Raw genomic sequence first — 15,946 nt, 5'->3', positions numbered from 1 at the left:
AAAAAAAAATGTCAAGCATATATACTTGTACATAACTTTTGTCACGGACGGTTTCTTAAATAGTTAGATAATTGAGATTTACAAACTAAACATGCTTTTTACAATATAAGTTGGCGTGTAGGTTGAAAATATAAACAACATGCCTTTAAAATTTACAGATCTATAAAAACCTAACTTGATTGCCTTTGTAGTTTGTATTCACTACGTATGTCAATCAGTAGGACTGATCTAGGGATGGGCGAAGGGTAACCGGAGTCCAAGATTGGTGTGCGAAAATAAAACATTGCCGTTCTGTCGAATTCATGGGGGGTATTTCATTCTCGCCGACCAGGCACCCATTATTACATATGACTTGCAGACATGTTGATCAAATGAAATAGAGGTCCGTTGCTGGAAACGTCTTGCAATATTGCAGGTAGAGGAAAGTTCTGTGTCCGACTTGATTTTCACGCTGATTTGGCGATATTTCAGCCTTGCTTCGGCGACAGTTTTATACACCATGGGGTGACAATCCATGCTGATCGTACCCCTCTCATAACCTAACAACTAATTCATGAAATCCAGGTAACGATTTCACAGTATGTAGTCATGAAATAGAAAGATCACCACTCCAATAAAGATGATGACACAGACGATTGCGACGATGACGGGGGTGTAGGAGGGATTGCTGTCGCTGGAGTTGATAGGGGACACACCCTTTTCACTCTATAAGAAAGAATTATATTATATACTCTTGAGTTCAGTCTTGACGCTCAATTAGAACATACTTTTCTATTGCCACAAATTACACTCGATAATTTTTAATATGTAGACATTTTGTTTGTTACCAGCTTCTGTAGTGTAGTTGTAGTGTTAGTTTCATTTTCTATTTAGTTTTCTTTTCTATGTAAATATTCTATCGTCCAAAGGGACAGGTCGTCCCGAAAATTTGACAATTTACTGTTGTTCGAGTCGTTGGTCATTTTGAGTGCTTTTTATATCCTTATCTATTTTGACTACGGATAACTCCGTTTACCTGATCAAGATATAGCGCTCATAGCGGGTGTGACCGGTCGACAGGGGATGCTTACTCCTCTTAGGCACCTGATCCCACCTCTGGTATATCCAAGGGTCCGTGTTTGCCCAACTCTCTATTTTGTATTGCTTCTAGGAGTTATGGGATTGATCACTGTTCGTTATCTTCACCTTTCACCTCGTATCTACTATTAGATCCGACACTTTCGATGTTGAGTGTTGATGGATTTTAGTGCTTGATATATATATATAGGCAGAACTTTGCTAGCAGTTTCTACGAACTGGTAGTTTTAAAAAAGAAATTTAAAGATAAAAAATAATAGAACTTTCAATTATAAATAATAAAATATGATATTTTCCAACTTTGAATTGAATTATAATGCTTTAATTTTTTTTTAAGGAACGCGTACGTGTTTACAACAACAGCACGCCGCGCTCCCACTTCCTAAGTAACAATGTGTAGATAACAAAAAATAATGATTAATAAAATTGCTTGAATAAAATAATTTAAAAGTATTGTGATTTTCACAATAAGTTTCATCATTTTTCCGAAATGCACCTGTGACAGTAGGCCTAGTTGTCAATGCTACGTAATCGTATTATAATTTAGGCCTATCTAACTTCTCCAAAAATAAATTTAATAATAATTGTACTGTTTATTTTAGAAAAGCAACAACGCTAATTACAGTTGTTTACAGATATGACATTACCAAATAGTGTTTAGACAGTGATCCCATGTAAACATTATTTACTCGCAAATTTATGCAGATTTCATACTCGCTTTCCTCGCTACATTTGGGTCGCTATTTGCATGCACTGGTGGCTAAAAGATATAAGACTCGGGAAATTTGTCAACATTGAAATAAATGTTATCCATGGTAAATAAATTAGGCCCCTAAAACCCGAGTTTTTAAAAATATCTAACACTACTATTACAACAAGTTGATCGACGAAGGTCGCATATGACGTCACTGTACCACGTGATTACCTATCTAATTAACTAGGCTTTTTGAAATCGGGGCTTAGATTTAAGTCCGTATTGTGGCTAATTATCTCAATACTTCAGTGAACGAACTATTACAATTAATTTATATAAGCATAAGGAAGACAAAATGCTTTTAATTCTGTATACTTTGAAAACACGAGATGTGTCCTTTAACATGAAAAGTAACTATGTACTTGGTTACACTCAACGATGTTAGAGAAAGGTGATGGTTATGGATAAATGAAGGAAAAGAAATCCAAATTTCGCTGAAAACTTCATCAGTAAAATCGTATAATTTATACTGTTTAAGGAATCTTTCAGTTGATTCCAAGGAAGTAATTAGTCGGATAATGATGATAATATCGTGATGCATTCTCGCATTGCATAGTCTCGGTCAACGTTTACCCTCCACCGAGCCGTAGGAGATTGAAATCAACAAACCAATCAAAAATCCACGAAACCCAAAGTGATGTTTACACCTGTATTACCGTTAGACTGAGAACGAAAGATAGGAATTTGTAAATTTCAATCTCGCCCTTAAACAACCGATGCATTATACAAAAATAACGCCCACCTAAACCGTTCATCGACTGTTTATATACATGTAATATGGTGTACCATTTCTTCATTATTTTTTTGACATACATTTGAAAGTCGTAAGGCCGTTTGTAAAATGAGCTTCTGGTGACATCGTGAATTGCTTGTACTAGTAATTCTGGCGAGGTAGATTACTTCACTTACTTCTTTGTTGCCAGTCATAAGAAGTCGTGCCAGTACGTGTACTTCCTAGGAATATGCTTCAGAAAAACTACTTACTCGTGTGCTCGAGACGGACATAAAGTGGTCAGGCTTGGCTCAGGTGAGCTATATTGTAGCGTATCAAATTTGGAACTACCTTAATTTCTCCAAGACGTAATCTTTCATCCATTTCTCTGTCATGTGGGCTCCCGTCCAAGTAAATAGTTATGTTAACACTGGTGGAAGTCCTCATATCCGTTTGAATTTCTCAAGGAAATAAACTGAATTGAAATATGGCGCAGCTTTACGAAAAGGTTATCAGCGTTGTTTCAGATTGTCTTGCATAATTCTGCCGCTGTGATATAATGCATCATTCCATTCGGAGAACCGGGGCACTGATGACGTTGTGCAAACTGTGAAGACATTGATTGTCATTTTTCTGTCCGTGATCAGTTTCTGTAGTCGTCATAACTCTGTAGTCCTCCAAATGACGTTCCGCGTGCATTGATTGAGAATCCAGTGGTAAAGGGTTTCGATGTCTCAGATTTATAAGTTTAGGTTCCCTCGGGTAACAATAGCTATTTCCTTGTATCAAACCATTTCTAATGGCCAGTTCAATTCCTCAAAGAATCGGAACTATACGCTAAATTCGATAACCCAGAACCCTATATCATAATTGTAAATTTCAGCAAATGAATAGACAGGTCTTCCAAATATTCTTTTGGACAGACAAGATGGGGAAAAAATTAGAATTAAGGACGATGAACATATATTCTTTTTCCAATTGCAATTTCATTCAAACTTTCAAGTTCAATGGACAATACCTGCAGAGTATTATTTTGTAGGGGTGGTCATCTTAGTAATAATTTGCCTGTCAATGACCTTGACATAGTGGGAATGGCCTTGGGTACGTAAGGTTCATTACACCGTTAGGTCATAAGTAACCACTGCTTCAAGTATGAATTTTGATATATATTAATTTAATTGTGATGTTTTTGTAGTATTTTAAAACATACATCAGCTCATACATTTAGAATTTCCTATTTTTGACTCGAATCTAGTGAGAGGGGTCGTAATATATATATATATATATTCCAGAGAAAAAAGATTGCAAAAATGTGCACTTAAATGCCTTTGACCCCGTAGAACTCTTTGGGGTCATGGGATAACATGACAAACTTTAATAAAAAAAAATGTTCCCTGTCCAATTCGTAACAAAATTATGTCACATGCCTACCTAAAATCGTGATACATGCAGATGTAACTCGATTTAAAAATATTGTCATTTAGTCTTTAAAAACCTCTAAAATATTCTGGTAGAGAAAGGGTTAAGAAAGTTAGCTCCTGAGCCTTTGAGCACAAATGTGCAGGATGACACAACTAAGTATTTACTGGTTCAATACTGATTCCAATGTTGCAAACATGTTACAGATCTACTATTGAACGCTATCTAGTTGATTTTTTCCCAATAGCTATTCAAATTTTGAAAGGGTTTGGCAGGGACTATATTTTGTGGCGGAATGATTGATTATTCAAAAAGTTCTAAATCTGCATGCTATTACAGTTTCTGTTTCATCCAATATATCTTCTATTTTCATACTCCTATACATGTATTTCAGTTTTATAATTTATGATACAAGTAGTTGAGACTTGGAACTAGTTCAAATATTGTAATTTATTAATTTGTTTGATATATTTTTCCAAAGAGAACACCGATTCTTAAAGAAGTTTGAATTAATTTAATTGAAATTTTGCAAAAAAATTTCATTTTCGAGAATAATTTAAAACTCTAATACCCACCTTTACTTTCCATTTTAAATTTAGAGACCTTGAAAATTATGGGAAATTTTAGAAATCGACATTACTCCTAATACATGTATGTCCTTTTAAACTCTCAAATTTGATATTATGATTTTTATACGCCCATTATTAGACGTCCCGTTATGTTATGGTCCTGTCCGTGCGTCTGTTTGTCTGTCTGTCCGTCCGGGATCACGTTTTCCGGATATTTTTTGGTAACGGATGCATGTACAACTTTGAAATTGGGTGACAATTTCTCCTTCAAAAATTGTTAGAGTGAGTTTGCATTTCAGCTGGATTGGTCTATCATTGACCTACTTTAGGACTATAAGTAGCTCAAACAGTTTTCCGGACTTTTTTTTTTCCGTTACGAATACAGATATTGCCCTGAAATTTACACATAAGCTTCCTTTCAGATGAATACAAGTTCAGTTTGCATTTCAGATGAATTGGTCCGTCCGTGACCTAAATTTCAGCGCAATATCTGTATTCATGATGAAAAAAGCCCAGAAAACTGTTTGACCTATTTTTAGCGCAAAAAGGTCAAGGATAGACCAATCCAGCTGAAATACAAATTGAACTTGCATTCCTCCGAGAGGAAACCTGTGACTAAATTTCAGCGCAATATCTGTATCCATAATGAAAAGATGCCCGAGATACTGTTTGACCTACTTTTAGTCCTAGTGTAGTCACAGGCTTCCTCTTGGAGGAATACAAGTTCAATTCGCACTATGACCTACAGTCCTTTAGGGGTAGAAGTAGGTCAAAAAGTTTTCCAGATTTTTTGTTTGTTTGGTCACAGGTATTGCTCCGATATTTAACCACAACCTCCCTCTCGGAGAAATACATAATCAGTTCACATTTCAACTTAATTGGTATACACTTTGACCTACTTCACGACTAAAAGTAGATCAAATGGTTTCGTGGAGTTTTTATCATGCTTCCAGGTTGAATTTCACGTTCCGATGGATGTATATTGTACCATTTGCGGTACTCTTGTTTCGAATATCAAGTGCAAAAAAAATCATCATTTATTTCCATTACTAGTATTAAACCTTTTCTTTTATCTGTTGCTTATGTTGTGTTGACACCAACAGTCAAATCAAGTTTAATTGAATAAATCTTTCGTGCAAAAAGGTCATGTTTAGAACACTGTAGCTCAATAACAAGCTATGCAAACCCCAGTTTTTCTTTTTAATTTCCTAATTCTCCTTCAATGTAGAAATAAGAATTACACTTCCTAAAACATTGACATTATTGCCAATCTCAGATGCGAACCTCTCTAACTCTCATTAGTGTTTTAGACCATCTAAGGCCATTTTGGAGTTTAATACGATTTTACAATCTACCAACGAACAGAGAACGTAATATTCGATTGCGGAATCCGATCGTATAAGTATCTTAAACGGACGGTTTCGAGAATGTCTTGTTATTAATATTAATCGATATATGTATGTTGAATAGCGACAACAAGCAAAACCAGGCATTAAGATAATTTCCCAGTCTGTTGTCTAAAAAAAGAAAAAGAAGATCGGCATTACGCTCAGTGATACACATCTATTACTGTCTATTTGTTTTGCAGTAGTTAAGACTCATCTCCAGCTAGTGTAACAGTCATTATATTACATACTCTTTTTAGCTGCAGAACTGAAGCCCTCTGAGAAAAAAATATTGGGACGGATCAGAGAGCTACAGATCCACCTCATGTAAATACCTTATATCGCTATATTTTTGTATTGACGTCTCATAGATTTAATATAAAAAAAAAATCTAACATATTTTCCTATTATACATACATCATATGATATGCTGAATGAGTAAATCTGGAGAACTTAAATAATGGGAGTTGTTAAACTGATGTAAATACAGCTTTATCTTAGGAGAAGTACCGTATAATGATGCAATGATTCAGGTCGGTAAGGAATGTTAATTAACAAACACATAATCAGCCAAATATTACATTGAACAATGGTACTGGATAAGTGGCGACATTCTCTTATATTCTAAAATTCAGGAATAACACAATTTGCAACGGGAACGATTAAAGATATTCCTTGAACAGCCCCCACGGTACTACCTAGCGTAATGGTTATAAGCGTTAGGTTTGCAACCGGGAGGCGTGGATTCAATTCCGATACCGCGTCCACCCTAACCCGTTTTCAGTAGTGAGGTGGCGATTCACATGACTTTGGCATGACCTGTTGACCGGGAAAATGGCGACGAAAGTCAATTCAAACGAGTAAGTAACGCCTTCTTCTATAACGAATTGTCACATCTCGAGAACAAATCTATACTGAAATGGTACTTCTACGTGAGACAGTTCAGAAGCAAAGAACACTGACACAGTTTTTTGGCGGTCGGAAAGTTTTCGATAGAAAACAAAGAAAAACTGTCAATGGTATCTGCTTTTATCTCATACATGTGGTGTATATTGCAAGTGAGATAAAGCATTAGCTTTATCACACGCCCGTTTGATAAAGCACTTCCGGTCCGAACTACTTTTGACACTGTGCCTGCTTGGATGACATTTTCTGTGTTTATGCATATCGATGCATGAAATAAAGCGTATAAATTGTTATTTTGTATTTATTTATTTTAGAATTTCTTTTATAGCAAAATTAAAATGATATTGCCCTCACTGACATATAATGCAAGTTACCGGCCATAAAGATGTCAACTCGATCAATATAACTACTCAAAAATTACGATAAGAAAACAAAGAGATGTCCACACTATTATCATCAACAAGGAATCGACCGCCTACTGGACAGGCCTAATCAAAGGTATCTCGACATGCTGCGGTACCAAGCATTCAAAAGCACAGTCTCTTTTCTTTGGAAACATATTGAATGTAATAAATCTCAACAGCTTAACTTACTAAAGTGCCGCAGGATTTCCTCTCGCCCTCAGATTCAGAGAAACCACGTGAATAAAATCCAAATACACAAACACTTCTACTTTTCATTGTAAACTTTTGAACTTTCTAATAACGCTGCATTAAAATATTATTTTCATTGATCGTTAATTACACATGTTTATTTAAAAAAGACGGCGACATCAAACTTTTATCAGAAGGTTGGGCCTACGTCAAAAAATAAATACTCTGTCAATAGTTGTTATTTGTTGGAATGGCAAAATCATTATTAATCATAAAGTATATCCCTTCTAAAACAATTTTCATCCATGGTTTCATTTATAAAAATGCCCTTTGTAATATACATGAATTAATAATAAGCGTACTGTTTTTTCCCGCGTAAGGAAGATTAATAAGTACGACGCCTGAGCCACAGATTCAAAACAAATTCAATCAGCTATTTCAACCATACTGGGGATCATCTCAAAATTAATCGAAAAGAAGACGTATGAGCTAAATAGAACATCTATATTGCGTGTTTTGATATTTTGGTTTATCCAACTCGTTGATATGGTGTATTTATTCACTCGGCAAGCTTCTATCGCAGTAGAACTACCTTTTTAGTATAGATTTGTTCCTGAGATATTGATAGAAATTATGTGACAATTCGTTATTGATGAAGGTATTACTTACTCGTTTGATTTTCCATTGTGTTGACTTTCGTCGTCATTTTCTCGGGTATTACATGTAGGCCATGCCAAAGTCACGTGATTCGCTACCGTGGTATTAGTGACTGTTCATTTGCCAAGCGCCCAGCATTAGAAGTGAAAGTCACTGGTATTTCGGGTATCACCTTAAAAACGGAGATCCCGTGTCGTGACAGGCGTGGACACGTTAAAGAACCCTCACTGCTACTACGGTGAGCACCATGCATGGGTCAAATTTTGTGGCACTTCACCTTAGGTGTAACGTCTCCATATGTAATGAGTAAACATTCTACCAATGGAAAATAGAACAGCGAACAAAACCAAACAACTCCCCGATCTATGGAACACCAAGTTAACAAATATTTGAACCTATCTTCAAATAATTGTACCTATCCTCAAATAATTGAACCTATCGTCAAATGAATTGAAGATAGGTACAATTGAATTAAAGATGGGTCTAAATGAATTAGAGATAGGTGTAAATAATTATACCTATCTCTAAATAATTGAACCTAGGTTGAAATGAATCACACCTATGTTTAATTCAATTAAAGATAGGTTCAATTGAATTACTAGTAAACCTATCTTTAATTCATTTGAAGATAGGTATAATTGATTTAAAGATAGCTACAATTGATTTGATACAATTGATTTGAGGATAGGTACAATTAAAACATATCCATAAAGGATTTGAAGATATAGGTACAATTCAATTATACCTAGGTTCAATTCGTTTTATGTTATGGAAAATAATGAACGATCCCTCTAACAGCTAGAGACATCATGAACATGATGGAGGGAAACGCACAGAGCATACAGAGCAACGACCAGGTTGAAAGCAGAAATAAAGGTATTTTCAAAATCTAAAATATGCAAATAGCGATATATATCTAAATAAAAATACCTACATGGCCAAGTGAGAGAGAGAGAGAAAAAAAAACCACCTTTGCGCCAGTGGTGACGTACTGGACACAAAAAAGATGACGTATTGTCATTTTTTGGGGGAGTAGTTGTTATTGTCATTATCTTTATTGTATTACACAACTTCCTAGATATTAGCTCTTCTGTGATTGAGGTACATTCAGTATTCTGTTGAACACCATGGTGGATACAAGATGTATAAATGTATTATAGACTAGCTATGCAAACAAATTTAGCTTTTGAAAAAAGCTTAGAGAGTCAGCCACTGGACTTTTATCCCTGTTGGAATGTATTTCAGCATTAGCAAACATTATTTTTTTTTTATGCTTTTAAATCTAGAATACACCAATGTTTCGCTGCAAATGTACATATGAACGTAAAGATAAAACTAATATTACTCAACGAAATAGTTTCAGGGGCCAAGCATCATATACAGGGATCTTATTTACATGTATATGCTTCACTGCGTAAAACACAGGTAAGAACTGCGAACCAGTTAAAATTGACCAGTTTACTTAATAAAGTGCACCGCCACGGCACATGATACGCCCGTCACATATTGTTAACAGTATAGATTGTACCCATTAAAACATTTTTTTAATATCAACTTAATTAAATGTCACAGTGACCTTAAAGTAGGATGCGACACACCTTCTACCTAAGATGCATTAGTTGACCAATTTTGGTGATTCTAGGTCTAATACTTTTCAAATTATGAGCCGGACAAGTTTTTGCCATATATGGTAATATCTTCTTAATGAAAAGTCACAGTGACCTGGTTTTAATGTGCGACACACCTTCTACCCAAGATGTATCTACAGACAAAGTTTGATGATTCTAGGCCTTGTAGTATTTAAGTTACGGGTCGGACACGAAAAAGCTAACAGACGGACGGACAGACATGAACGCCATACCATAATACGTCCCGTCTTAAGTTTACGTTGAAGGTTTCTATGCAATTACTTTTCCATTTAGTAAAATGTTCTTATTTCTTCTGATATAACAGATATGATTATGGTGTAAAGAATAAATTTTAATCGTAAAATCAATAAAACGGAATTCTTTAATTCGTAACGAAGTTCTTAGGAATGACGTACTTAAAGATTACCTTCAAAGTGGGAACCAGTTTAATTTAAACCAGTTTTGTTTTTTATTAAAGAGACACTACAGCTCATTTTCCACATTTTAATAAAGTGTTTTTTAAAACATGTATTGACAAAATGATAAAATTCATATCGATACTGACAATTTTGAACAATTGGGATGCATCAATTTACTCTCAACTGCGCTTTGAAGATCGTTCGGAATTCAAAGGTTTCTTCATTCTGACTCGGACTTTTGAATGCTTATTTACATCACGTGGTTTTGAATGACAGCAAAGGTGTTGTGTAGGAAATTATTTAAATTCCCCTTCAAGGAGGTCCACACTCACCTTTCAAGTATAAGAGTATTCCCTGCTCCTTAAAATAAGTAATTATATCAATCATTATTTCAACAGAAACTCTTCCATGTTTCCATTGACCGATGATTTTACAACTAACAGATAAAAATAGCACTTACTTTTAAAAGTAGTGTCTTCGCAGCTAATCTCAATGGCAGATTTAGGGGGGGGGGGGGGGGGGGGCAGGATCCCCCCCTCCCTTTTTACGCCACAGATTTTGAATGAAAATCCAAATTTTGCACCAGAATGGCCGATTACTGTGGCTAATCTTTGACTTTCACACCCCCTTCGGAAATCCTAGATCCGCCACTGAGTTACATGGGTTTCTCCGAACTCTTTGTTTTCCAACGGTCAAACTGATACCATGGTAAATTTTATTTCACGTATGAGTTTTATCTCATTCTATTTTTACCTCTTTTCTCACAGAATCTGTCAAAATTCTAGGTCTATCAACTACACTTTCTCTCACTGGACGACATGCTGCACTGTTTACTGTATATGCGCATGCGTCTGAAGACTGAAAGGAGGAGACTCGATATTTTTTGTATAGGCCATCAAAAAGTATTAATTTTTACGTTAAAACGATAATTTTAAACTTTAGATAAGTGTTATTTTCGCAAAGTTCATACATTCAACAATGCAACAAAAATTGAGAAAGCGCTAGGAAAATTGTCATTTCATGATTTTTGCGCAAAATGAGCTGTAGTGTCTCTTTAAGCGAGGAAAATAATGTGTCTGTTTTGTAAGACTTCCTTATTTTAACTGAAAATACATATATCTGTTGTAGGCAACATATTTTATATTTGCAAATCAATGCACACAGATCACAGAATTCTTTTTTACTGTTACGAAGTGATCAAAAATGACCTACTTCAAGATCGCCTTACTGTTACGGGAAAAGAGTACCAATTCATTTCCCATAGACCTCAATGTTAACCTTTGGCCCTCTCACTAATTAACTATATCGATTTTAAACAAATGACCGCAAACATTTCAAAGTTCATTCCAAGTGTTGATAAAAAATGACAAAAAATATATAGGGTCCCGTGCCTTTTATAGGCCATATTTGTACTTTTTTACAACACATAGCAATCTGCAGTAAATTACACACTTCATTTTAAGCACACCCCAACCATGGTAATTTCCTCAGTCATTTCTCGATTTTGTGCGATAATTTTTCATCCTGACAATTAATTTGAACCTCTATAATATTTCTTTCAATTCCAAATCATTTCACTCTTGATATTAGCCAATCACACAACACCTAGACATTTATACCTCTGCTCAATCTGGGTAAACTACGTCCGGGTTACGCATACGGGGGTTTGGTACTCTCATTCCTTACGAAGTGATCAAGAATGACCTACTTCAAGATCACCTCAATTCCAAAGAGCGCAAGCGCATTTGAAGTTCTTCGTATGATAACTAGTAAGCCCGAGGGCTGACTAATAAGGATAAAAGTTATGACAGCGTAAATTTTGTTTATATCAGCCGTTGGTATACATTAAACTGACCACATGAAGAATGTTTGTTTAATTAGGGCATTAAATTAAATATGAAACTATTTTTTATTTCCTCTTCTGCATAAATAAGTGATATTTTAATCAAAGAAAGATGGTGATTATCAATTTTTGTGTGAGCTATTTTATTGTTAAATACTCATAAACTTACTAAAATTGTATGTCCCAGCAGTTTGGGTGATTGATTGATGTCTGATAATTATCCTTTAAGCTATATAAGCATTTGTACCCACCGCGTGTGGACGAAAGTATGTTTTGCGTCTCACTGTGTGTAAGACTTCCACAAAGGGAAAGAACTAAAGGACAACTCGAAAATTGCATAAGTTTAATAGTTACAATGGTTAGCCTACATATTTGACCTGTTCTTTAGACATTAACTTGATGATACGAAATGATACTATTATTTATCTTAAGTGTTTCTAGATACAGAGAACCGACGTCATGGAAGACAAACGGGAACCATGGATACAGCTTAACACAACGGATGTTTAATCTCCTCCTGACCGGAAGTTTTGAATTGGTGAAGTGATCAAACTTCGGACTTTGGCATCGGTCGATGTCGTAATTCTGTTCTAAAACTACTCTAATGTTTCTTGGAACTGGAAGACACAGGCCATTAAATAAACGATACACAACCGGAAATATGTCACTTTTGTAAAATACAAAACGACCTCGGTATTGGGGAACCGTGTCCCAAATGTGAGTTTTGTTTTCGTCGTAAAAGAAAACATCAATAAACGGCCATTGGTTATCGCCCTTTCTGAACACTTTCCATTGTGTTGACGTATCGCCTCGAACATTGAGGGAATGAATCGTGTCAGTATCCAAACTGTGTCGCAGTCTTCTTTTTGCGTTTGCGCTGATGATTACATCGACGTCATCGTCCCACGGTATTTTTCCGTGATGGCGATATGTTCCCAACAATGAACCTCCATACAACAGAAATGGTATCTTTTCCCTTTTGCATATTTTCACAAACGAATTGAGTAAAACGTTTAAATTCTTTAATTTCTTTTCTTTAAAATACGATAAATTTTGCGGAACATTTTTGACCGCTTTCCAATGAAGTGTGTGCATGTTGATCTGATTATCGATTTTGGACGCAACGCACACATTTTTCTTCTGCATCTGAAATCCAGAGCATGAATAGACAATTACATCAACACAATGTTTACGATTCTGTTTTGTCGTCCTAACTAGAACATCTTTCTCCAGGAATCTGTCATTTACGTACCAAATCATTATCACTAAAAATAAACCATTACAGACACTAGCTACGCAAACTTTTCTCCTCATATTACATACACACTCACTCCCTAGTATCGACCTCGTGACGAGAAAGCAATAGATGCAAATGACAACGATTTCGATATTCTGATAATCATTCAATCAGGACTATCGCGTGGTGACGGACGAGAACCGAGGCACGTTCACTCGCGTTCTATGTATTGTATTACATCTATTTTTAGATTTGTATTGTATTGTGTTTTCATGGTGTCTCATGATTTTGCTATGAAGTCCACTTCAAGTTACAGAAAACCCTGGTTTAAAACTTGTATTATTTAGGTTGGCGAGAAGAGACTTCATCTCATCGTGTGTTTTTCCAGTCTGACTTTTTTCTGCATATTCAAATTCCGAGATCATTTTCCGTGTTTATGCTCGCATGATCAATACCATCTTGTATATTCATGGCATTTTCCTATACATCACAAGTCAATGATGAACGATATAATATGTAAGGTGTGCTTGGGCGACTTCGCTTCATACCCGAGTTAGTAGGGTAAATATTTCAATGTTCTTTCTTACTTCCCTGTATAATAATCCAACCAATCACATTCATTACTTCCCTGTATAATAATCCAACCAATCACATTCATTACTTACCTTGATCGAACATCCCTAGGTGAAAGGGATTCAAGTTTGTTCAAATGAGGGGCCATGCTGCCTTTAAAGGGAAAATAATCACGAAAATGCAAAACTAGGGTGGGGTCATTGGAGAATATTTACATGAAAGCATCTTATAAACATAGTGCAAATTTTATTAAAATCATAGCCCCCTGGGTTAAAGTGGAACCACAATAGGGGATCAAAGTCTCACATGCAAATATATCGGGAAAATCTTCTCTAGAACCACCAGGCCATAAGAGTGGAGATTTAAGTGAAAGCTTTCTGATACATGTATAAAGTATATTCAAATTTGTTCAGATCAGAGAAGTATGGCACGCCAAATTCACAACGACGTTAATCTATATTTCTATATTTCACATCTGTAAACCATAGTTAACAGATAATCTATGTTTCACAAGCGTAAACTATAATTAACAATGAAAACAATCATTAGCGATTGCAAAACATAGTTTATCTGATAAATACGGTTTCACGATTGTAAACTACGGTTTACAAGTCTAAATTATTATTAACGAATGTAAATGATAGTTTACGGTTTGTAAGATATAGTTTATAGTCATTTAATGCGCCGAATTCACAAAAAGTGATAAACACAGTTTTGGAAGATATAGTTTAGTCATTTAATGCGCCGAATTCACAAAAAAGTGATAAACACAGTTTTGTTTAATATAGTTTATGAGTAAAAATGGCAGTTAGCTATAGTTTACGATCAAAAACTATAATTAACGAATGTTAAACATAGTTTATCTGATAAATATAGTATCACAATTTGTGAAACTAGGATTAACAATTGTGAATTATAGTTAACGAATGTAAATTATAGTTTACAAATGTGAATCTGTATTTATCAGCAAAATCTATTGTTAACGTTTATTTAAAGACAGATCAACTTGGATTAGCATTTGTAAACTATAGTTTACAACCGTTAAATATAGTTTTACGGATGAAAACTATAGTTAACGAATCGTTAACTATAGTTTACGGTCCGTAAACTATAGTTTACAGTCGATAAACGTAGTTTATCAACTGTGAAACTATGTTTAGCTCATTTTTGTGAATTTGGCGTGCCATAGAAGAGGTAGAGTGGGGTCACAACAGGGGATCAAAGTTTTATATGCTGATATACATATAATATAGGAAATATCTTTAAAAATATATATTGAACTATTGAAGCTAGAGCTTTCATATTTTGTATTAGCTGCAATAATGTAGCCCTATCCGATTTTTTTATTCTGACGTTTTCAGGATAGGGCTACAATTCCATAGGATCTCCGTAATGGTGCAAAATAATTTTATGAATAACCGATGATAAGCTCCGTGTATAAGCCTCAACTGTTGTTTAAACCAAAAGGAGTACCAACTTTGTGCTTGGGCATGTCTAATAAAGGTGTTTTTCATTAAACCTCATGTACAGCATGCAAAATTCTTCTTCTACTCCGCCATGCTTGTTATCGCGAGATCTCGTACTTTGTAGGTGGATCTACTGAAAAAACCAAAACGTCGACAATCTGTGCGAAAATGTAGTTACTCGAGCCACTCCGACAAAGAAAGGAAAATCATATGGTTGAAGAAAGAATTTAAACTCTGTTCGTTTTTGAACTTGATATTAAATCTAAATCTTTTAAATACAGAAGAAATTGCTATCTCCTCCGTACTTGTCCATTGATGTAAATACATGTACTACCTTATATGGCATATGCAAATAAACTTCAGTACATCAAACATGGCGCACAAATATGAATCGAGAAATTGGAAAATATCGACATTGTTGAAAACGGTAGAATAGACGTTGCAGGTTGTAAATTAATATATTGACTAAGAAACATAGAATATCATTTTATTTACGTAAAGAAAGTCAGCAAATGTTTAGAATGATCGAAAATGTTGCGGGAGTGAATCACTCCTGCATTTGCACCATTATGGTTATCCTAAGGAGTTGTTGCAGCTAATTTTGTATATACATTCTCTATGAAAAGACTTTTCATGTGACCTAATGGTGTGTGACCTTGACCTACTTTCAAAACAATCTTACCTATTCAATTATGTCCTGAACTATCT

At 35.1% G+C, this 15,946-nt stretch overlaps 1 protein-coding gene across 1 annotated transcript; it reads right to left on the bottom strand.

The window, feature by feature from the left end:
* Positions 1 to 12,291: 12,291 nt before the first annotated feature.
* LOC125649821 (uncharacterized) lies at positions 12,292 to 14,157 on the bottom strand. The gene is made up of 2 exons (XM_056165190.1): positions 13,865 to 14,157; positions 12,292 to 13,827 (listed from the first exon to the last, which is right to left on the bottom strand). Exon 2 carries the CDS (start codon positions 13,274 to 13,276, stop codon positions 12,347 to 12,349), a length of 930 nt encoding a protein of 309 aa, XP_056021165.1. The 5' UTR covers positions 13,277 to 13,827; positions 13,865 to 14,157; the 3' UTR covers positions 12,292 to 12,346.
* Positions 14,158 to 15,946: the final 1,789 nt, after the last annotated feature.

The sequence above is a fragment of the Ostrea edulis genome, chromosome 5 (assembly GCF_947568905.1).
Source record: "Ostrea edulis chromosome 5, xbOstEdul1.1, whole genome shotgun sequence".
Lineage (NCBI taxonomy): Eukaryota > Metazoa > Mollusca > Bivalvia > Ostreida > Ostreidae > Ostrea > Ostrea edulis.
This window is presented reverse-complemented; position numbering and strand designations above follow the sequence as displayed.

Bases quoted from the DNA above. Each gene is read 5' to 3' on its own strand.
- LOC125649821 (XM_056165190.1), bottom strand. From the start codon at position 13,276: ATGAGGAGAAAAGTTTGCGTAGCTAGTGTCTGTAATGGTTTATTTTTA.